The 25421-nt window shown below is 39.2% G+C and overlaps 1 protein-coding gene across 1 annotated transcript; it reads left to right on the plus strand.

Moving 5' to 3' along the window:
* The first annotated feature begins 6023 nt into the window (after positions 1–6023).
* LOC115926513 (guanylate cyclase 32E-like) lies at positions 6024–6431 on the plus strand. Its single transcript, XM_030991294.1, has one exon. It carries the CDS (start codon positions 6024–6026, stop codon positions 6429–6431), a length of 408 nt encoding a protein of 135 aa, XP_030847154.1.
* Positions 6432–25421: the final 18990 nt, after the last annotated feature.

Raw genomic sequence — 25421 nt, forward strand, 5'->3', positions numbered from 1 at the left:
TTTCCTTTTTTCTTTCCCTTTCCTTCCTTCTCTTTTATTTTTTAATTGGGGGGGATCTACTTCTTCCCTCTTTTCTTTTCTTCTTCCTCTTCTTTTTTATCCCTTTCTCTCCTCTTTTTCTTTCCCTTCTTTCCTTCTCTCTCTCTCCTTTTTTTTTTTTTTTTTTTTTTTTGCCGGGGGGGGGGCAAGGCCCGCTTGCCCCCCCCCTGGATCCGCGCCTGCTGCTCACTGTGGTACGTAATTTATAGGTAACGTCTGAAGAATAATAAAGCAGAAAAACTACACGGAGCGAAGACATTTCGGTCATTACTCTTTACCAAATCTTTCTGTCACCTTAATTCAAAAACTTCAAGACGCAAAATAAAAAAAAGTTTCAAAGAAAAATCAAGCGATTTCCAGGTATTTTCTACAGATCACAAGGGACACCTTTGAGATTTAAAAGTGAAATAAACGTCGGCATCAATCTCAAGTTCTCTGCTATGATTGTTCAGAATATCTGCGTTTACTCACGTACTGCTTCGTTTAACATTACATTACGAATCACCTTCTACTTGCTTGCGGGGTGTTTTGTTAACGAGATTAAATTGCTTTTACCATTATTTATTTATAATTAATGCTACACCTTAGAGAGAGCTAACGGTCACACCTTAGAGGAAATTGCCTTACCTCCCCTACAAAATGCTCAATTTAATTACTGACACTCTCGACCATCAATGCACCCATATATCGTCATTACAAATATAAAATTGGTCTGCGAGTTTGACGAAGAAATTGGAAAAGATTTGCTCGGGGCCTTCTGTATTCGGTAAATAAGTTTTAGGAGAAACTGAATTATTTTGTTTGACGATGGCCAGTGGTAAAGAGAAGGAACATTTGGGAAAGTTTTCCCTGTCTAGAGTCGAGTTCTCACATTGGAGTTTTCTTTATTCAAATCACGTTTGGTGTTCATGTATGAGATCTGATTCGGTTTTCACATCGCTGGGCAACGGCGTGTAAAGTCATGTCGCGTATATAAACACTGCATTATTTAATAATCACATTTCTTAAGCAGCTAAAAATCATCTCAATCTGCTGTCCTTACGATGCGTAACATGAAGCAATTCGATAATCTCATCGCATGGATCACGACGTGTCGTCCCAATTCGTAGCCCATACGTCGTGAAATTTTAAACCACGATTTTTACCATACAGATATGAATATATAGCATGGAAAGCAAAATGATTCATCAGATTCGCTGTCCATGCGGTTTGAAATATTGCCATTGATAAGATGATGAAGCGGATCCTAATCAAATGATGGGTTGAGAGCGTACAGGTGACCAGGCTTTTATTTTGCCTAACACGTAATTTTACTAATTTATAAAGCAAATACAACATCAGCTTATGAAACAAATAATACACATTATTGTGTTCGGGCAAGAGTAAAATTACCCACACTCGGTACCTTCGACTGTTCCAAATATATTCATTTGAACCTAACATGCCTCTGAGAATCACAAAATTACCAACATGAGAACGCACCCTGTAGAACTCTCATCATATCTTCTTTTTAATAAAATCCCTTTTCTTGTTTAATCGAATTCCCTGAATGGTTAGAATTGACATCCCTCGTCTATTTTCAATTACTCGTATGTAATAGATAAATAAAAACCCTCCATGAGAATTTGTTTTGATATCTTCATGTGAATTTTCAAAAGTTTTGTTCTTTTACCAATACATTCTGGTTATAATTTACAATGAAAAAAATGACAATGTGAAAAGTTAATATCGAACTTCTGTACCTGTTTCGTTGTGAATGCATGCTAGTTTTTCATATATAAAGAGAAGGCTCATCCCTTTCATATTTGGAAATATATTCAGGAACTATTTTTGAGTAGCAGCCACCTTTTTTCCTGAATTACATTGCAGCCAACGGTTTGTGAAGGATTGTATTTGGTTCCTATTGTTCAAGACATGTTGCATGATATCAATGAATTTTAAATCAATCTTTAACAAGATTCATGCGGATTGTTTCCCTTTGTTGAATTCACTAATATACAGAGTTAGGATCACTACTTGAAAATTGTCATCCATCAATGTATTTTGTCAACCAGAACCGCTAAATTCATAATTCCCCAAAGGCAGAACATAATTTGATGTTAAATCGAGTAATTTGAAATAAAGTTAGTAGAGCAGACTCTTCGAATGTCCGTTGCCATTGAATCTTCTGTTCAAGAAATGATTGATGTTTGTGCAACTTAATACATTCCTCCTGATTCTATCTAAATTCAATTTACCCCCCCCCCCCTCCCATCTCCTCATCTCTCTCTCTCTCTCTCTCTCTCTCTCTCTCTCTCTCTCTACTGATCATTTTCTGCTTCATTTCATTGTAATCTTATTTATCCAACACGTTCTACTAATTTGTCTTCAATTAGTAACACTTTAGCTCTAACTCATTCTTCATAAAGTGGCATGTTCTGTATATAACTTCATCTATTTGTTATTCATGTCATATCAAAAGGTTGTTAATGGAAAACGTACGGAGTATAAACATCAAGTCAAATTTGATCAAACTAAAACGTTCTCATGTTTAATAGCGTTCATTAATTAGAGTTCCATTAATAGTCAGTGGGAAACTCTTAAAAGATGGTATGTAATTCCTAACAAACTTATTTGCACTTTCATGAGAGATGTAATTGTTCGAAATTTAAACGAGTTAATGGATTGATGATAAACACATTAGTTGAGTAATTAATGCAAGCAAGATGATATAATGAAACTGTATCTAGCGTCTGATACGACACATGATCGTGTGAAAGCTCTTCACAATCGACGGCACATACTATTTGCAGACCTTTTTGCCAAATCAAATATATGATAAATTGACATTCTGTTCCATTCCTTCAAAATGACTCGCATTTTCTTTTGGCAAAAGATACTTCTAGCAAGGACATTGTTTATCACGTGACTGAAATACCCTGCCGGACGTAGTTTCATATCAATTATTGCTCGCGACTGTCGCTTTCAATTGCACGTACTCTCATAAGAGTGATCGATGGGCTGAGATTAGGCGTGCGATGAAAATATTGTGGCGCAAAGCAACACCATTAATCAATATGGTGTGATGAGAAAATGATTTTCTTAAATCTCACGGATATGATGAAAATCTGCCTTGCTTCCAAAAATGATTGTAGAATTTGGGAGCCTTGAATAAATGTCATTACTTATACAGTATGTCATATCATTAACACTAAAATTGATTTTCCTGTCATCGAATGAGTTTTTAGTTACTCTATAATAGATTGCAGTTTATATAATTCCACAAACGTTTATCACATTCCGACATTACAGGTGACGATCTAGCTTGTAAAAACATTAAGAAGAAAAAAAATAGTTATGTAGTTTTACAGAGTAAAAGGTTAAAAAAAAAATCGGTTGCGGTGCGTTATGTCAGCAATCACTTGCCCTTTTCGGTATTGAAACGATGTCTTACTGTCCTAAAATGAAGGAACAAGTGGGACTGATTATTATTTTTAGTAAATGGACAGATAGATACAAGAATGGGTGAAGTGAAAGATATATTGAAGATGTGAAAAGTGAGAGAGAGAGAGAGAGAGAGAGAGAGGGGGGATGAGGGTGAGGAACAATTTGTTCAGTTTTACGACGAACTTTAAACAGAAATTGGGGGGAATGAGAGAAAAGATGGGAGGGGCATATTTGACTCTTTTGGGGATGATAGAGAGATAGAGTTCAGGATGGATAGATAATATATATAGATATTATACATTTGTACGTTGTAAAACATGGGAAGAAGATTTAAGAAAGAAAAAATTAAAAAGTGAGATAATGAGTACAGGCATGTGCGTGTGTGTGTATGTGTGTGTGCACTTACCCATGGTGGAAAACGCGAACACACAAACGTGTAGGACCTTCATATCGAGGACAGACAGCGAAGCGCGGACATCGGTGCCCGTGTGTGTGGGTGTGTGTGAGTGAGAGAGAGAGAGGGAGAATGGGAGGGGCGAAGTGAGAGAGCTAAATGGGTAAACATCTTAGATAAAGAAGAGGTTGAGGGGGCGTTCCAGACACAGTGGCAGGCATGAGACATGAGTGTTCTGATTTCGTTAATGTGATCCTTCATAGACCAAATATTTTGTTTTTAAGTAAATGGCATACCAAGTCCAACTGTTACCATTTAACCGAGAAAACAATATATGGAACAAATTTACATGGTCAGTAAACAGTTATGGAAATATGTAAATATCTGTTACCAATTTCCTTTTGTAACTCAACCATAATAGAAGTGGAACAGATCGAGTATTCAGCATGTTAGCTGCTAATGCACTCAGCTGCTAATAATTTTCTTATCAAGTTTCGTTGATAAAATAAACACATTTATGCCATACTACAACTGAAGTAAACACTTAGATTCAATACTACTGTTAACAATTAGTTTAATTTCCCGATTAATGATATCAGTATGGTTGCACTTCAAATCCTTTTCTGGTCAAATTTGCCTTGTGAGCCAAGACCATGTAGAAAAGTTATGACAATGTTTGCTTTTCGTGACATAGAGGTTCTAACTTTGCTTTCTATCGCGATTTCATTTTGTAAAGTTATTACTTAGAAAAAAAGCACCCACAACTTCACAAATCTACATTCTAAAAACTGCAGTGAATTATTCAAACAGCATTCTATCAACGACGTTAAGATTTGTAATAGTAAAATTAATTCCGTGCGAATTCAAAATAATAGAAACCCAAGTGTAGTGTATAACCCATGTTATCTTCTTCGTTCTTCCTCTTGAAATTGAATGTACGAATGAACGAAAACGATATGCAATTAGGTTGTGATTGGTGCAGTTACATAAACTATTTTCTTTCATTTTCATCTCTTCATTCTCTCTCCCACAACACAGGTCGTCGCACTGTCACTGCCAATCCTAAAACGAATAGCTTATACCATGAGGGCGACATATAACGATGATCACAGCGACCAACCAGAGCAAAGGAAAGTAATTGCCAGGAGAGAGATGGAGAGAGCGAATGAGTGAGTGCGCGAGGGAGCGAGCATGTACGTGAGTGGGAGAAAAAGTGAAATATGCCCGCTCTCCCACCGATTGAAAGCGAAGCGGTCTGTGCGCTCCTTACCAGTCTCTCGTACCACTGTCGTGAATAACGGATCAAAATAAAACCACTTCCCAACTCTCCGCCTGACTTCCTCTTTTTCAGTTTTTATCAGCCATATGAGAACAGGAGGGTGGAGCTGCGAAGGAAAAAAGGATTCCTACAACCTTTCGAAGCATTATCGAGCGAGGGAGGAAGGATATTTCTTGATATTTGCGACATGTTTATGTGAGGGATAACTCGATATTTGTGCTTCGCCTATGATGCTTGGTTAATTAAATTTCATCGCGGAAGGGATTTCGTGATTTATTTTGACAGCGAGCGGAATTACACTTCTACCCAAAATTGATTTGCTCCTAGTCGTCAGAGTCTACAAATCTTTGTAAATGCCTGGGTTGCTAGATGATGAGCGGAACATCATTTCGTGCAGTTTGCCTTTTTAATTTCATGGACATTGTACATATGTCAGATCAATTATATACATGTATGGATATATGATTGATATGTGTCTCTAACACAGCCTGTTGAACGATTTCGATAAAATTGTGTGCTCAAATATTTGATTTTCAGCTGCAGATTGAGACAGGACTCTTCTGATTTCGATTATTTAGTCTGAATCCTCTAATGGGCGATTAAAAGCAAATAGTTGTTTCGTTTGCTTTTGAATTTCCCATTTACACTTGTATTATTGAGAGGCAAATAATCATTGGAAATTTGGATCGATTGTCTGTTTCTAAAGCAAAGGTTAAACATGATGGGGTGTTTTTATGCAAAACCAAGCTGAGAAAAGTTGTTATTGTGTTTGGATAGGACGAACCACAGGAATAGATTCATAAACGTTTAAGGTGTGCCGTCTTCAAGAGACGGCGCATTCCCTGGAGATAAGGCATGTGTGAATACCATCGAAAAGATAGACCCATGGAAGTCATGTTCTATCTAACGATCCTGGTCCTCTGCCTGCTAGGTCTAAACCATGCCCAGATCAGCAACATAGACCCAAGCTCGCAGAATGAGACCCAGGTCATCACTCTCGGATTTCTAGCCCCTGACAAGACCAAGGTGGCCCGTCTAGTCCGCTTTAACGGCGGCGCCATGACCGTAGCGGTACGGGACGTGAACAATAACCCGGACATGCTGCCGGGATATCGTCTCCAGTTCCGCTGGTTGGATACGTACGGTAACGAGGAAGGCTCTATACGCGCCCTGTCGGACCAATGGCGGGATGGAATTGTTGCTTTCATAGGTCCTGGACTAACTTGTACCACGGAGGCTAAAGTAGCTGCTGCCTGGAATCTACCCATGATATCATATGTAAGTCATTCATAATTTTAAATCTTATGTGTCACACTTACGTCCTTAATTATATTTCTTTCTTCACTTAAAAGAAGCTTATTTTTCAATTTTATTTGTCATGTTTTATGTTCATTTTAAAACATGAATAACTGTGTAAAGGGGAATTGCTATCTTTTTAAGATATATTTTTCAATTATCTTACCTATCCTGTCCTACGTGCATTTTTGAAATATTGCATTTTGTGCAGACGACGGACAGACAGACGAGATAAAAACGGTGCAAGTATATTGGCGGATCTTAATAAATTCCATATTTCAATTTGTAAATGCTGATTCATCCTAACCATATATGACATTTAAAATAGCCGTCCAATAAACCTAGAGAACGAGAAAGCAAAATTACTCCTCTGCTTAGAAGTCTATTTTCGGCAAATGTACGAATCGCTTTCACGGTTGATATGGTTTTCTCCGTTATCTACTCTCAACATTCCACTTGATTGGCTCATATACAATATTAGCATGATGAAAACCGCAGAAAATTTTCTCTTTTTATATATATAGACGTGTTTGTGGGCCGTTTACATATCTGATTTATAGTAAGCAAGTATATACTTTTCTGTTTACATTATTATACATTCGTTAAACTCTGGATGGACACTTTTATTAAACTCATGTGATTAAATGTTTCACTGTATCTTTTTAATTAATTCTTTTTCAAGACAGTGAACAAAGTTGTTATATTCATTTATGAGATATACTCTCTCTTTACCTCTCTTTCTCAGTATATATTTGTTTTAATATTTCAAACTATTTCACTTGTTCAACTTTAATCGGATATATGTAACAGTTTGATAAAAATATGAGCTTTCTGAGCACATCGTATAATATGAAAGTAAAATTTACATGCCGACCTTTATCGACAGTTCGTGTAATATTCACATCGTAGGCCCGTTATCAGCTGCTTTCATGACTTCAAAATGTCACACTTTTTCTTTAAGTATTAGGACTTCATTGCTTATTTCTCTATAATAAAATTGAAGATGAATGTGTTCTTGCGTTTTACTCTGATGAGTGCAAGTCGAAAAGCTTAAGTTATGGCTCTCTTCAATGCTATTCTCTGAAGATGAATGTATAAACGTCCAGTTTCCCGGTGACAAGTACTATACATTGCTTTACCTTAGACAAATATCCGTAAGTGATTATAAAAAAAATACAACAAAATACCCTGTCCTTTAGGTCTTTGAGTAAGTTCTTCTCCACTTAAAGTATATTCTACAAAATCTGCAAGAGGAAATTATGTATGCATTATCGAATGATCTATGTTAAATACGTTGAAAAAAAGGAAGGATTATTAAAGATTTTTTTGTTGAGGAGTTGGAGAAGTGAACTCCTCTTTTGTTTGTGTGCGTATAACTTTGGGTTACCTGTTACTACCTTTCACAATTCAATTGATAAAAAAGTACTTTTTGCATGCAAAATAAGGACGTCTTTAAAAGGGTGAAACCCAGCAGATGCAGTAAATACTCGATAAGACAATAATCCAAAATGATGACTGGATTTGAGAAGCCTTTAACGCGATGTGAAGATTCCTGTCCTTGGAACATGTTCCACAAAGTGTATATTATTGTTTCAGCTGGCAGGCGCAAATCAATGATGCGATCCGAGCCTGAGATGCACTATTTCATCCTGGTTTGATTGGCGGTTGCTTAGCTCGATATGTGGTTAGAAGCAATCGTTATGGGTTGTAACGGCCTTTCATGATGATCAGAATTACATCAAATCAAAAAGAAAGAAAGAGAGAGAGAGAGACTTGTTACTTGGAATTAGTAAATTCGTATGGGAGTTAATGGTCTAGGGGGACTTTGATAAGGTCCTTATATGTGAAGATAAATTAAATTATTATGTCTCGAAAGCATTTGAAACGTAGCGTTCCTTGTTCCGTCTTGCATCTGGCAAAATATTTTGTCCCGATGCTGACAAAACATGAGAACCTTCATTGAATGTCACCTGCATGGATTCTTCTGATTCACTGATAGTAAGCTTTTTGTTTGGCCTACAAAATTTGATGATTTTTTTCATTTAATATCTGATTGCGAAATATATGATCATCACAAATTAGTTTTAATATTTTCTGTCCAGAGGCAAATCCCGTTTTACCACAAAGACCATCTCTTTCATCATTAAAAAGACAAATCGTCTTAATTCTTCCTCTACTTTTAAAGGTCTGTGCACCCTTTCACGAAGATGAACTAAATATTACAAGCGGTAATCAAACCATTCATACGATTTATATAAAAAAATATATACACAAACTTAATGTATATTTACACATATTTTATAGCATGTTGCATTTTGACTGACAAAACGTTTCAAAATGCCAAGTAGCATTCGATACACAATATCCTTTTTAATAGACCTCGCGGCCATTCAGTAAAGGAAGATGTATACTTAAGGTTATCTTATACGATTCATTCATAGGTCTCGGTATGAAAGACGTCTTTATAACTCCTCAAGCAAGCGTTGCTAAGGAATACGACGGTGATGCAGGCCATTATCGAAATACACACCGGAATATGTATTGTTTAAAATCCGGTCCATTATAGCTGAGGAATAGAGAGTTTCGCTTTCTCACAGTCCTGAGATCAGGACTTACGTTATGTACCAGAATACTGTTGCGAGCCAGAACGTGGTTTAAGCAGTCACCCAAAGAATCAAAATTGTTTTGAATTGATGCAAATTCATACCATTCATGCGAGGGGAAAGCTTTACTTATCAAATATAACAAATTCCTTCTTCAAAATATGTTTGGGGCCCGCAGTATTCATCTCTCAAAAATGTTAATTTTGAGATCCAGATTTCCTGCCTTCAGCGGTCCTCCGTAGAGCGTCAGGATTCGTGACGTCACATGCGAGACATAGCTAGCTATAAAATGGCATTTTACGCCTTTTCATGTATATCATATGATTTTTTAGCAAATTATTCGTGTTGTGCAAGAGAAAATTATTCCATCCATATTTTGATTTGTCCATAATTATCAGTAGTCGTGAGTTTTCTTCGGGTGACTGCTTGTAATAAACGTGATAGAAAGTTATGGTAATATTTCAACAGGATTTGATTATGAAATTTAGAATTTGGATTACCATTGTGAAACCTAGTGTTAAAAATAAGCAACTTAGAAAAAATTGGGCTTTAAAAGGCTTAGGATTTCGAGAGATTTCAAATTTTTCGGTGCTCCCGATAAATTAAAAATTGCGCCTACGGACATATATACAATGGTAGCTGCGACCATGAAAATCTCGGAATATGCAGTTCTTATATGTAATTTACAAATGGGAATAGAATATTGGTCAGTTTTAGTCAAGAAACATTGCTCTGAAGCTAAGGTAATATCAAAAGTTTATTTTTTCACAAATTCATCATATTAGACTCGATTTAAGCGACAACGATCATTGAATATTGTAGGATCGCATATGCTTCCAATATGTTCATTTGAACCGAAATAATGACCCTATACCAAAACTTTGTATTACCTTTGATAACGCGTGAAGGCGTATGTACAGACGCCATTTAGGCGTTCAGTATATTACTCCTTTGTATGTTTATACCAGGAAGAAATTACTATGTCACACAGATCAGTCTACAGTGTTCTGGCAATTAAAAATGCAAACTGGACCAAAGACCCTGAAATGAATTTTCCATTAATAATATGGATATTTAAGACCGTCGCGACAAATTTTTCAGACGTGTTACTAAAAAATTATTATTAAAAAAAAAAAAATCAATAATTGTATATCCCGTCGATATCATGTTTGGATCACGTGATACGTCATCGTCATGTTCTTACATTGCTACTGAAATGCCTTTGGATGATTTTTCGAGAAGTTGATACGTATTTAATAGTATAACCGATTTGGTTGAAGTTATGACGTTTGTTAAGCATGTCAGAGTGAATTCACGCTCTACTTATGTTAATACTATTGAGAATCAATAATTATTTATGAATAAAATTCTTATAGATGCAGATATAGGTGTATGACAAAAAAAATGGCAAATATAAATGGAATTTAAATAGGATGTTTAACGAAACACTACATTATCTAGCATTATAATCTATTCCAATTTTAAAAGACTTGTAGAGTAATGATTTTGTGACATGCCATGTGGATATGTCGACAATCTTTGCCGAAAAAAAATCCCAACTTAATAGACATTTACAAACGTTCATTTTTCTGATTTATGGTGAAAGCCTATAAGCTTTCTGTTTACTCATATTTTCTTAGCTCGCCACTTGGCCTCCTGAAACTTACCCTTGAGGCGTTTGCCGATATTTTCCAATATTTTGCTTTGGAGAAGTGTGTACCTATAGTGCTCTCGAGGCCTTGTAATCAGAAAATGAAGAATATTATTCTACCTGTCGTTAGTTGTGATGGCTTTGAACTGTCAGATCAATCCAATTTGATTTAATTTATTCACAAAAATGAAAATCAGACATGTATAAACCATATAAACCATACAATGATTACATTTACAATAAAATACATACATCAAATAATTGGAATGATAGAAATACGTTCGTGTAAACGTTTATTAGGAACATAAGCAAATGCGGAACGAGTAGTCGAAATATAGAAATGATTTGTCATGTACTAACCCCAATCCATTCAACCTATAGAATAGAACATAGGATATAATTCAACCGTTTTGTTTATCAATATGAATCTGTACGAAATGTAACATCGAGGAATAGTCTATATGTGTACACGCTTCTGTGTTTTGTTCGTAATATGATAATTGTATTAGTAATTACATTATGGCATTGCTTTATATAATTTCTTTATAAGCACTGCATCAACCTTATGAATGAAGTAAGTGACATTCCAAAATATGACAATTTAAATTTTATTTATTTATTTATTTATTTATTTCTGATATTTATACAGGGTGGCACATATCACCAATTTTGGTGGTCTTCCATGAGGCCCTGTTTGGTAATAATAAAAACAAATAACAGCATCAAAAACAAAATAGATAAATACACAAACATATAAACAGGTAAAATACAAATTAATTGGTATCCCCTTGGAATAACTGATCATTCAAGAATCATCTTTGATCATTTACAAGAAATAGGTGAATGGAATTTTCAAATTAGATACAATTTTTAAAAACATTCATTTAATAATTTGATGAAGCTTAACGCACGGGATACCAAAATTGTTATATTTAAAATTATGAGTGTGACGTTGAGTGTGGAATGAAATTTAATAATCGCCTTACCCGAGTTTTACCATGATTATGAATGAGGAGGAAGTATAAGACCAAGGTTGATGATAAAGCGTTGCGTTGCCAACTTTGGCGCCACCAGCATCCTGAACAAATTTATATATATAATTCAGGTCAAGTACGGTATCGATGAACATGTTTTTATGATGGTTCACCGTAGAGTTAATATACCTGTACATGTCCTAAAACTAGGGAGAAAGCAATTGCTATCTAAGAAAAAGCTCAATATTTCATATACCCTTATCATAAATGAAACGCACTTTTTACATATCTGATTCATTTTAATGGGGAGGGGGATGAACAGTGGAGAAAATATAAACTACATTATCTCATATTCCCAGAATTAGATTATAAACATAAAGTAGCAGTTTATATTCTCTTTTCATACGAGGGCATTATATCGCGAAAGATAAAGGAGTGATCAATTTTAAAGCAATAAAGCTTCCATTGACAAAATCCCCTTCCATTTTAACTTACTTTATTCTCTTTAATGCAACGTCGATCCGTGCACATTATATTGCCCCCCTAAAGAAACATTACTGGGTAATATTGGCATAATGTAATGCCCGAAACTGGAGGCATGTCTCCCGCCCGATCGTAACTAATGGCTGATCCATAAAAAGAACCCTGATTTGCTCAAGATTGCATTTCTATTTTTTGTTGCTTATCACGGAGTAATGTAGCTCATTTTAATGTAATGGCAGCCATTTGGTCCGATAAATTGCCCAATTGAGTTTCGCGAATCAATATTGTCTGAAAGGTAGATAGATCTTCATGATTACGTTCCATTTCTTCTTGATTTCATTATTGGAATTGACAAACCCAAGCAACCGCTCCCGATCCCTTCCGAGAAAAAGCAATCGTCCTCGGCCTCAGTTTTTTAAACTGGATACGCCACTTCTCTCTGTCTTCTACACTCTCCCCTCTTTTAAGCCCTCACGCTTGAGCTAGTGGTGAGCTGGGCCTCTTCGTGTGTCGACATTATCAGAAGCAAACCCAGCTCAATCCATCTAGATATTCGACAAATGTGAGAAACGAGCACTTTTTTATCGGTGGCATTAGGGGGGCATCAGCGGTTTCGCTTAAGTATTGATCATGATGTGATAGAGACGTAAAGATCCTTTGCCTGTGGTCAGTCGAAACATTGACATTTTTGGGCGGAGACATGAAGAAGTTTTCGAGCATGTAACAGTATTCCTGAGAAGGTCAGACATCTTAGTTGAGCGGTCTTGGCGAGATTATTTTCCCGTTAGAGGATTACGCATCGCGACTTGATATTTTCGGCATTGAACACGCAAATAATTGGTCATTTCCCACGAGCCAGAATTATTAATTCCTCCCTTGCGCTTAATATGTCTATATGATATCATTGACATATCGATGGGTGACAGAATTGATAGGTCAGTGCTGTCTAGAGAGAAATGTTCACAAGTAACAAAAAAAGTATCGAGTGAGGAAGAGAGAGAGATAGAACAAGATGGACAACGATGAACGAGCGGGAAAGGCGCGGAGAGAAGGAACGAGAAGGAGATATATGTATATATGTATGTATAGAGAGAGAGAGGGAAGAGGGGAGAGACATGGAGAGAGAGAGAGAGAGTGAGAGAGAGAGAGAGAGAGAGAGAGAAGGAGAGGAAGAAAGAAAGGGTGAGAGATGAAGGGATAGAGAGAGAAAAAAAAATTATATTGCGAAACCATATTTAATTGCATGATAGTGCCTAATTCTTTCATATAACCGTTCGGTTTTCTGTATTGTTTTTTGTAAGTATGTTCGTTTTTTCATCCCTAAAGTCTTCGTGCATTTTGCCATAACTAAGAAGTTTATGTTTATGCACTAGTTACGCTACTAATACTTTATTGAAAAAGAAATTGTAAATTAATTTAAAATCAGATAAAATATCCGTTATGGTTCCTTTATATTTGTATTGTTTTTGCACAATCTACAACTACTCATTATAGTAACTTATTTATCGAAATGATATTAATGCGAATATTTACTCAATCGCCTATCCGCATCAAAGTAGTCTGCAACACAATAATAGTTCGTGTGTGGATTTGTTCGTGTGTTTTTACATTGCGTTTTCGTATTTGTGAGATAATTCTCTACGTTTCATATGGAGACACCATTGTTGTTATACTTCACTTCAGCAAGCTGGGTATTACTAACCCGTTTACTCCTGAATTACATTTCCCGATAGACATTAACACAGGGACTACCCGGTTCTAGTAGGCAATGGGCTAAGTTATTCGCACAAAGCTTTTTTTACAGGCTTGATCATACTGCATATTTTATAGCGACGGTCGAAGTTGCCTCGTGACAACACGTTTTGCCACGGAATGACTCGTAAAATCCACTCATAAATTGAAAAATAAAAATATCTACAAAGGAAGCACAAAGTACGATACTACGCGTGTATTGTCGTGCGTAATTATAGTACGCATATCCATCATCCTGTTAATGATAAGTGAAAGCAAAATTATACTTTGCCGGAGGACTACGATCACATGCACCTGTGCACCCTTTTTTTCAATGACGCCAAAAAAGAGGGGAATATTGTTTATATTAGGGACTTTTAGATTTGCGTGGACTGATACGTGTGACGTCCATTCAAGGCAGTGCATTAAAAGGACGTCGATCGTAGCAATCCACGTTGTCGTTGTGCAAATCTAAAAGTCCCTCTTCACGCAAGCAGAGACAACGCTACCAATACGGCAGCCATTGATTCAAAACCCCATCAGATGAAAAACTAATGAAGACGTGACGATCCAGTCTCTCTCTCTCTCTCTCTCTTTCACCTTCATAATAACGTTCTTGATTTCGGCAGGTTTTACAAGGAGGATATAAAACCCGCTCATATATTATCATATTTTGTTTTCACAAAGGGGAAGACTCCGGTATTACTATTAGCATGGGGAAAAATAGTGTATATTTTAACCAAGCATCTATCTCTTGTATACAGCGCTTTGTTGCTCATTTTAATCTGTTGCTTATCTAAATTACATTCCATTTACGTATATAATTATTTTTCAAAATGATAATTGCTGTGTTTGCAACTAATGTTTTGGAATCGAAGGGTGTGATTGGAATATCATTCCTCATCGTGCAGCAGGAAGATTTTGTGAGGACCAATGTTTTGTAGAACCAATCAGATGAAGTCGACTTAGTGTCAATTTAATGGGATATGAGCTATAGCTCTGCTAGTGACTGTATCATACTGATAGGTTCACTTTTGATTTGTCCATTAGTGAAGGCTTGAATGATTATATACTGATTATATTAGCTAACACGCAATATGCCGAACGCGCTTATTGAGTTATTGAGCAATTTGCGAGCAATGGCTGAAAAGAGAATCCCAGCACTTGTGCAAATTATTGATGAGATATGTGGATAAATTGGATAAGCCATGCCAACGGCGGCAATCAGATTTGACATGATTAACTATTGAGTAATATTCGTTAGAATTGTTCGTGTGTGCGAGGTTTGAAATGGTCAACGTTTCTAATTAAAGTTTAATCAATCATCGCTTTCGGATTTTACAGATATAATATTTCAAGAGGCAACCAAATAGTGCCATCTTTTACTAAGATCAATACCATTGAAACATAATAAAGTACCTAGCAGGGGTCGAAGTTTGTATTCGCCTCCAACTCAAGCCCAATGCAAAATAAAATCAACAAATGGTAATAGAAGAATCTATTTTGCAGTGTACCTCAGATTGCAGGGAAATGGCCTAAGATATTAATAATATCCGGGGGAGGATGCCCACGTATACCCTCGCCGTCCCCTCCTGTTATAGCCCCACCCCCTGGATACACACCAATGACAAACACACCAGTTCGTTTAACAGATGGAGCTGTCTTCCAAAGAAGACAATAATGAATCGGTGACGTGATCTTTCTATTGTTCGGCCAGGGCGCGTGGCGTCACAAAGAAGCCAGACGGGCACGTCACGTGATCAATATACATACCGGTCCAGCACTTGACATTTAGGTGCTGTGCCCGTCAAATGACCAACGTATCAGTGACACAATTAAGACCCATGTGTACACAAGGTACAGGTTTGGTTAAGTTCGTTATATACAAAACTTTTATCTAATCTCCTTGATTTTGGCTTGTACATATATACCAAAAACAAAATAGTAGCAATACCGACCTGGTTTAAATGTTTCTTATATATGGAGCGTTCGACATAAACGTTATGAAAAGATATAAAGCATTAGGATCCGGTTGCAATAAACTTAGCATTGGTGACTTTGCCATTAATAGTAAATACCATGGTAACTTTGATTTGATTGGCTCTTGAGTGATGTTGCCATGGTATTTGATATTGATTGCACAGTTGCCATCAGTCATTTTTCTCGTAAGTTTCATGCATCGGGGCCCTAGTCGTTATCTAAATTACAGTACGTTTCTTTTTGTTTCTTTTGTAGTTTTAATTAAGTAAAACATCTGAGAGTCGCAACTCATACTCGTGTTCATGTGTGTAGTGTTTATATTGTAAGCGCCTGAAAAAGGTTACGAGGGTGAACTGTCTGCATATTAGCTAAACAGTGTGTAAGTGTTACACTAGATGAATATATGCTTCCCGCTTCAGTTCCTGCGGGTGGTGTTTCAAATGATGAGTAACACGTACAGGCGCGGATCCAGGATTTCTTAGGGGGGGGGGCCCAAATTTGAAATTATGCGAGCCAAATATTGGTACGTAATGGCGACCAACAGTGGCGTAATGCGGGGGGGGGGGGTCGGTGCAAGGGGGGCGAGTTTCCCCCTCCCAGGCTTTGAAGTTTCATTATATTATTAGAGAAAGAAGACGATTCGTTGTACCGTTCTCGAAAATAATTCTCGTCTGAATTTAGTTTTTTCCCTCCCGCGCGAAGCGCGGAAAATTTTACGATTTATTAAACTATTATAGATAGAAGACGACCGTTGTAGAGTTCTCGACTCTTAATCCTTGTCTAAATTCAGTACCCCCCCCTCCCCCTCCTGCGCGAAGCGCGGAAGCTGTGACGTTTAATTAAACTTTTAAAGAAAGAAGACGATTCGTTGTACCGTTCTCGACCCTTTATCCTCGTCTGATTTCAGTTTCCCCCCTCCCGCGCGAAGGGCGGAAGCTTTTACGTTTCATTAAATCATTAGAGAAAGAAAACAATTCGTTGTACAGTTCTCGACTCTTAATCCTCGTCTAAATTCAGTCCTCTCCCCCTCCCCCTCCTGCGCGAAGCGCGGAAGCTTCTACGTTGCATTAAATCATTCGAGAAAGAAGACGATTTGTTGTACCGTTCTCGACCCTTTATCCTCGTCTGATTTCAGTTCCCCCCCTCCCGCGCGAAGGGCGGAAGCTTTTACGTTTCATTAAATCATTAGAGAAAGAAAACAATTCGTTGTACAGTTCTCGACTCTTAATCCTCGTCTAAATTCAGTCCCCCCCCCCCCTTCCCCTCCTGCGCGAAGCGCGGAAGCTTCTACGTTGCATTAAACTATTAAAGAAAGAAGACGATTCGTTGTACCGTTCTCGACCCTTTATCCTCGTCTAAATTCAGTCCCCCCCTCCCCCTCCTGCGCGAAGCGCGGAAGCTTCTACGTTGCATTAAATCATTCGAGAAAGAAGACTATTTGTTGTACCGTTCTCGACCCTTTATCCTCGTCTGATTTCAGTTCCCCCCCTCCCGCGCGAAGGGCGGAAGCTTTTACGTTTCATTAAATCATTAGAGAAAGAAAACAATTCGTTGTACAGTTCTCGACTCTTAATCCTCGTCTAAATTCAGTCCCCCCCCCCCCCTTCCCCTCCTGCGCGAAGCGCGGAAGCTTCTACGTTGCATTAAACTATTAAAGAAAGAAGACGATTCGTTGTACCGTTCTCGACCCTTTATCCTCGTCTGATTTCAGTTCCCCCCCTCCCGCGCGAAGGGCGGAAGCTTTTACGTTTCATTAAATCATTAGAGAAAGAAAACAATTCGTTGTACAGTTCTCGACTCTTAATCCTCGTCTAAATTCAGTCCTCTCCCCCTCCCCCTCCTGCGCGAAGCGCGGAAGCTTCTACGTTGCATTAAATCATTCGAGAAAGAAGACGATTTGTTGTACCGTTCTCGACCCTTTATCCTCGTCTGATTTCAGTTCCCCCCCTCCCGCTCGAAGGGCGGAAGCTTTTACGTTTCATTAAATCATTAGAGAAAGAAAACAATTCGTTGTACAGTTCTCGACTCTTAATCCTCGTCTAAATTCAGTCCCCCCCCCTTCCCCTCCTGCGCGAAGCGCGGAAGCTTCTACGTTGCATTAAACTATTAAAGAAAGAAGACGATTCGTTGTACCGTTCTCGACCCTTTATCCTCGTCTAAATTCAGTCCCCCCCTCCCCCTCCTGCGCGAAGCGCGGAAGCTTCTACGTTGCATTAAGTCATTCGAGAAAGAAGACTATTTGTTGTACCGTTCTCGACCCTTTATCATCGTCTGATTTCAGTTCCCCCCCTCCCGCGCGAAGGGCGGAAGCTTTTACGTTTCATTAAATCATTAGAGAAAGAAAACAATTCGTTGTACAGTTCTCGACTCTTAATCCTCGTCTAAATTCAGTCCCCCCCCCCCTTCCCCTCCTGCGCGAAGCGCGGAAGCTTCTACGTTGCATTAAACTATTAAAGAAAGAAGACGATTCGTTGTACCGTTCTCGACCCTTTATCCTCGTCTGATTTCAGTTCCCCCCCCTCCCGCGTGAAGGGCGGAAGCTTTTACGTTTCATTAAATCATTAGAGAAAGAAAACAATTCGTTGTACAGTTCTCGACTCTTAATCCTCGTCTAAATTCAGTCCTTCCCCCCTCCCCCTCCTGCGCGAAGCGCGGAAGCTTCTACGTTGCATTAAACTATTAAAGAAAGAAGACGATTCGTTGTACCGTTCTCGACCCTTTATCCTCGTCTGATTTCAGTTCCCCCCCCCCCTTCCGCGCTTCGCGCGGAAGCTTTTACGTTTCATTAAATCATTAGAGAAAGAAAACGATTCGTTGTACAGTTTTCGACTCTTAATCCTTGTCTAAAATCAGCCCCCCCTCCCCCTCCTGCGCGAAGCGAGGAAGCTTCTACGTTGCATTAAATCACTAGAGAAAGAAGACGATTTGTTGTACCGTTCTCGACTCTTAATCCTCGTCTGAATTCAGTCCCCCCCCCCCCCTCCCGCGCGAAGTGCGGAAGCTCTTACGTTTCATTAAATCATTAGAGGAAGAAGACGATTCGTTGTACAGTTCTTGACTCTTAATCCTCGTCTGAATTCAGGTTTCCCCCTCCCGCGCAAAGTGCCGAATCTTTTAATCTTCATTTAATCGTTAGAGAAGAAGACGATTCATTGTACCGTTCTCGAAAATAAAGCTCATCGGAATTTAGTTCCCCCTCCATCCCGCGCGAAGCGCAGAAGCTATTACGTTTCATTAAATCATTAAAGATTCGTATTACCGTTCTCGCCTCTGAATCCTCGTCTGAATTCACTCCCCCCCCCCCACCCCTCCTGCGCGAGGCTTTGACGTTTTATTATTAGAGAAAGAAAACGATGCGTTGTACCGTTCTCTATACTCTTAATCCTTGTCTGAATTTGAAAGATGTTCTTTGTCTGCTCCTTTTTCTTGCTACGTCCTCTTCCGATTGGAGGGGGACCCCCCCCCCCCCTGGCTACGCGCCTGCGGTCAGATAAACACATCTTGATACCTTGTCCGACCCCGCAAGCTCAGGGGTTTAAGGCAATAAATTACGATCGGATAAGCATTCAGGGGCCCGCCTTAGGGCCCCTGGTGGGGTCGAGGCGGCGTAGCCGGCCCCGGAAGCTCAGGGGTTTTAGGCGTTTAATAAAGGTCAGATGAGCACATTTTTATGAATACCTTATTATTTTGTGACACTGGCAAGTCACTATTTGGCGTGGGGTACAGGGGGCGGAGCCCCAAAAAATCAGGGGTTTTAGGCATTAAATTACCGTCAGATGATCATCTAAGGGCCCGCAGTAGGGCCCTAGATGGAATCCAGGGGGCAAAGCCCCCGGAAGCTTAAGGGTTTTAGGCATTTAATCACGGTCAGATGAGCACATTTTGATGCCTCATTATTTTGTTAACACTGGCAGTTAACTATTCTCACTTTCTTGCTCTCATTCTATTTTATTTCTCTTTGATATACTTTGTCAAGAAAAGTGGGGGGGGGGGGGAGCTCGAGGCTCTCGATCCCCGCCGTACCTCGGGCCCTGACATGTACGAATCTCAAGAATCATATTTTTTGCCTAGTTGTAAATTTAGGAATTTGTCATTTTTCAACAAACACATACAAACGTATAATTTACTAAAAAGTGAGGAAAAATTTCGGAAATTATGTCATTTCAGCATTATTTGTAATCCACCGTTGTGGAACTAGAAATAAACGACGTTTGAATTTGATTTCCCCCAAGGCCCCCCCCCCCCTCTATCAGTACGCCAGTATCTCCTCTTTTCCTTTTTTCTTTCCCTTTCCTTCCTTCTCTCTTATTTTTTTTTTGATGGGGGGGGGGGGGGGGGGGGGGGTAAACAGCCTGGGAGGCAAGGCCCTTTCGGCCCCGATCTCCTTCTTCCCCCTTTTCTTTTCTTCTTCCTCTTCTTTCTTTCCCTTTTTCTCCTTTTTCCCTTTCCCTTCTTTTCCTTTCTTCTTTTTTTTTTTTTTTTTTTTGCGGGGGGGGGGGGGGGGGCCAAGGCCCGCTCGCCCCCCCCCCCCTGGATCCGCGCCTGGTTTTACGATTCATTAAATCATTAGAAAAACAAGACGATTCGTTGTACATTTCTCGACTCTTAATCCTCGTCTGAATTCAGGTTCACCCCTCCCGCGCGAAACGCGGAAACTTTTACGTTTCATTAAGTAATTAGAGAAACAAGACGATTCGTTGTACAGTTCTCGACTCTTAATCCTCGTCTGAATACAGGTTCCCCTCTCCCGCGGAAGCTTTTACGTTTCATTAAATCATTAGAGAAACAAGACGATTCGTTGTACATTTCTCGACTCTTAATCCTCGTCTGAATTCAGTTTTCTCCCTCCCGCGCGTAGCGCGGAAGGTTTTACGATTCATTAAATCATTAGAGAAACAAGACGATTCGTTGTACATTTCTCGACTCTTAATCCTCGTCTGAATTCAGTTGTCCCCCTCCCGCGCGAAGCGCGGAAGCTTTTAAGATTCATGAAATCATTAGAGAAAGAAGACTATTCGTTGTACCGTTCTCGAAAATAATCCTCATCTGAATTTATTTTCACCGCCCCCCCCCCGGCCCCTCCTGCGCGAAGCGCGGAAGCTTTTACGATTCATTAAATCATTAGAGAAAGAAGACGATTCGTTGTACAGTTCTCGACTCTTAATCCTCGTCTGAATACAGGTTACCCCCTCCCGCGCGAAGCGCCGAAGGTTTTACGTTTCATTAAATCATTAGAGAAACAAGACGATTCGTTGTACATTTCTCGACTCTTAATCCTCGTCTGAATTCAGTTTTCCCCCTCCCGCGCGAAGCGAGTAAATCTTTTACGATTCATTCAATCATTAGTGAAAGAAGACGATTCGTTGTACCGTTCTCGACTCTTAATTCTTGTCTAAATGTAGTCCCAACCCCCCAACCCCTCCTGCGCGAAGCGCGGAAGCTTTGACGTTTCATTAAATTATTAGAGAAAGAAGACGATTCGTTGTACCGTTCTCGAAAATAATCCTCGTCTGAATTCAGTTACCCCCCTCCTGCGCGTAGCGCGGAAGCTTTTACGATTCATTAAATCATTAGAGAAAAAAGACAATTCGTTGTACCGTTCTCGACTCTTAATTCTTGTCTAAATTCAGTCCCACCCCCCCCCCCTCCTGCGCGAAGCGCGGAAGCTTTTACATTTCTTTAAATCTTTAGAGAAACAAGACGATTCGTTGTACCGTTCTCGATGCTTAATCCTCGTCCGAGTTCACTTTCCCCCCTCCCGCGCGAAGCGCGGGGGCTTTTACGTTTCATTAAATTATTAGAGAAAGAAGACGATGCGTTGTACCGTTCTCTACACTAATCTTTGTCTGAATTTTAAAGATGTTCTTTGTCTGCTCCTTTTTCTTTCTACGTCCTCTTTCTTTTCTCTCCTCTTCTTTTTTAGGGGGGGGGGGCGGTTGTTTGGGTACCGCCCCCACCGCCCCCACCGCCCCCCTGGCTACGCGCCTGCGGTCAGATTAACACATTTTGATACCTTGTCCGACCCTGGAAGCTCAGACGTTTAAGGCAATAAATTACGGTCAGACAAGCATTCAGGGGCCCGCCTTAGGGCCCCTGGTGGGGTCGAGGCGGTGGAGCCCCCGGAAGCTCGGGGTTTTTAGGCGTTTAATTACGGTCAGATGAGCATTTTTTATAATTCTTATTATTTTGTCACACTGGCAGGACACTTAGGCGTGGGGTCAAGGGGACAAAGCCCCCCAAAATCAGGGGTTTTAGGCATTAAATTACCGTCAACTGAGCATCGAAGGGCCCGTCTTAGGGCCCAAGGTGGAATCCTGGGGGCAGAGCCCCGGAAGCTCAGGGGTTTTAGGCGTTTATTTACGGTCAGATGAGCATTTTGTTATAATCCTTATTATTTTGTGTCACTGGCAGGACACTATTTGGCGTGGGATCCAGGGGGCGGAGCCCCCCACAATCAGGGGTTTTAGGCATTAAATAACCGTCAGATGAGCATCGAAGGGCCCACCTTAGGGCCCTAGGTGGAATCCAGGGGGTAGATCCCCCGAAGCTTAGGGGTTTTAGGCATTTAATCACGGTCAGATGATCATATTTTGATGCCTCTTTATTTGTTAACACTGGCAGTTAAACTATTCTTTCTTTCTTGCTCTCTTTTTTTATTTTTTATTTCTCTTTAATATACTTTTTTTGTTAAAGTGTGGGGGGGGGGGGGGGCTCGAGGCTCCCGATTCCCGCCGTTCCTCGGGCCCTGACATGTAGGAATCTCAAGAATCATATTTCTTGCCTGGCTGTAAATTTATCATTTGTCATTTTGTCATTTTCTAACAAACGCATAAAAAAGTATAATTTACTAAAAAATGAGGAAAAATCTCGGAAATTATGTCATTTCAGCATTATTTGTAATCCACAATTATGGAATTAGAAATAAAACACGTTTGAATTTGATTTCCCCCAAGCCCCCCCCCCCCCTCTCTATCAGTTCGCCAGTATCTCCTATTTTCCTTTTTTCTTTCCCTTTCCTTCCTTCTCTATTATTTTTTTGATTGGGGGGGGGGGGGGGGCAACAGCCTGGGAGGCAAGGCCCTTTCGCCCCCCCCCCCCCGATCTCCTTCTTCTCCTTTTCTTTTCTTCTTCCTCTTCTTTCTTTCCCTTTCTCTCCTCTTTCCCTTTCCCTTCTTTCCTTTCTTCTCTCTTTTTTTTTTTTTTTTTTTTTTTTTTTGCCGGGGGGGGGGGCCAAGGCCCGCTCGGCCCCCCCCTGGATCCGCGCCTGAACACGTATGTTAGTATATGCTTGAATATAGGGTCGTTGGTGACATAGATGGCAGATAAACGTCCCGATGCTCCGTTACAAAGACAATTTGAAATTGGAGCCGATGCCCAGAGAATTTGTTTAGCCCTTGACCACCCGACCCCCAGCTGCTTTCAAAATGGCCTCAAATTTAGTATTAAGTGCTCTGAAGTTGAAATTCAACGCCTCTGTTTCACCAAAGTGTCGATGACCCTGTAGCCTTTCATAAACAAAAACCCGTTACTTCTGAGTCGGATAACAACTTTTCTCTTCTTGTGTGTCATAATGGTTTTATAATTTAAAGGAGATATAGACAGAAAAAATGTCGAAAGGTAGATATAGAATTAAGATATTTTTCTTGTGCGTCATTGTTGGAAAAATGTGGTGAGATGTTACATATAATTTAGAAGTTAAAGTGTAAAGAGTGCAGACTAATTATGGGGTATAAAACTGGTTATTACTTATGCCGCCACTCTTGATGGAGGTAATTATAATGCATTGTTCGTAGTAGAGAGCCGAAGATACGCTTTGTGAAAAATCCATTCCTAATTTTATTCAGCCGATGGACTTTTAAACTCGGGTCTATAATTGCAAATTTAGTCTGGCCCTCCTTCTTTTACTGAATAAACGATAATTGAAGGTACTTAAGGAGAAAAAAGAAGAAAAAAAAAGAGGGAGATAGATAAAGAGAAAGAGAAAGAGAGACTTTTTGATAGACTGAGACAGTGTATGCGGTATTCAAATCTTTACGTAAAGCAATATTGCTAAAATACGATTGAAATACAAATTGCTTGACAATGCTTGAAAGTACAAGCTGTATGTAATATGATACAATGCGTTAATGCATATATTAAAAAGGGCAATATATGGGATGCAAGATAACAATTAAAAGACATGCATGAAGAGAGAAAAGGGGGAATAGCCATAAAGAAAGAGAGACAGACATAATAGAGAAAGAAGGAGGCGGAGGGAGGGAAAGATAGATCAAGTTAATGGGGACGAAAGAAAGAGAGAGAGAGAAACAGAGAGAGAGAGAGAGATAGTGTGTATAGTCTTCGAGATGCGTTTGTTGCAATATCGGAGATACGTAAGTTTTACTTTAGCTTATTTTGTATTGTGAATCCTAGTAGTTTGAGTCTTTGGACATTATTAAGATGGGATGTGTTCAGATAATAGTAAATACGAGGGCTTGAGTTTATTAAGAATGTTGTAGTCATGAGATTACATTTACATGGTTTCGGGAGCAAGTAATTATCTGTGCACCATATTAAAGAGAAGATCAAGTGAAATTTGTAGTGTGGGGGTATAATTACGTTTAACAATTTTTCAAAATGCTCGATATTCAATACATTTCCATCGAGCGTCCTGATCGCATACAGCATCGTTAACAAGAACCAATAAACAGTACCGATCCTAACTTGATGCCTTGTGGAACACAACATAATACTTCTAGCAAGGGAAAGTCACATGTTTACATGTGTGTGCTCTGAGTGCGTTCAGTCAGGAAGTTACAAATGACTTGGATGATATACCTTCTCACTCCTACGAGTACAAGCTGGTTGATCACAACTGAAAGATTTACTTAATGAAATCAACGGTGGTAAGATGGGCATAGTTGCCAAGTTTATGAATTCCTTCAATAATAAACTTCAGCATGTGAACACGATTAGTATTTAAAGAGGTAGGTTAGTGCCTCTGCGATCTTGACAGTACTTACCTATTAAACAAAAACATTGCATTATTTTGTATTACATTTTAAATGCAATTGATTCTGATTTATTACAAGTCCTCCCATCAATCGCAAATTCAATAACTCCCAGCTCATTAGTACATAATTGCGATTTGACGTGAAGCGATGGACATTTTGAATCAAAGGCAAGTGTTTATAAAAATGGACCCTCAATATGTTAAAAGTCAAACTGTCATGTTATGTATGCATTAATACGAAAACCATTTGTAGACTTTCAAATCCATGGTCACTCAGCCAACATTGTATACCCCAATTATTATCTTGACTTGGAAAGTGAAGACTAAAATGGAAGAAAGAAATGTTTTCAAAACGTACGTTCTGTGCTCTAATTCCTCTTGAGGTAAGCCACTTGAAAAGTAAAAAACACACATCTTATTCGGTTACTACACTTGATGAACGGCTAGAAAAGATCACAATGGCATAATAGCTTGACGTCATAGCAGACGCCCAGTGCAAAACACACTCCATGTGAAAATGACTGGCAAATCTAAAAAAAACTGACACTTAAAGAAAAACTATAATACCGAGAA

Source organism: Strongylocentrotus purpuratus, unplaced genomic scaffold (genome assembly GCF_000002235.5).
Source record: "Strongylocentrotus purpuratus isolate Spur 01 unplaced genomic scaffold, Spur_5.0 spur5_contig_845, whole genome shotgun sequence".
NCBI lineage: Eukaryota > Metazoa > Echinodermata > Echinoidea > Camarodonta > Strongylocentrotidae > Strongylocentrotus > Strongylocentrotus purpuratus.

Excerpts from the sequence above, each read along its gene's own strand:
- LOC115926513 (XM_030991294.1), top strand. The coding sequence starts at position 6,024 with ATGGAAGTCATGTTCTATCTAACGATCCTGGTCCTCTGCCTGCTAGGT.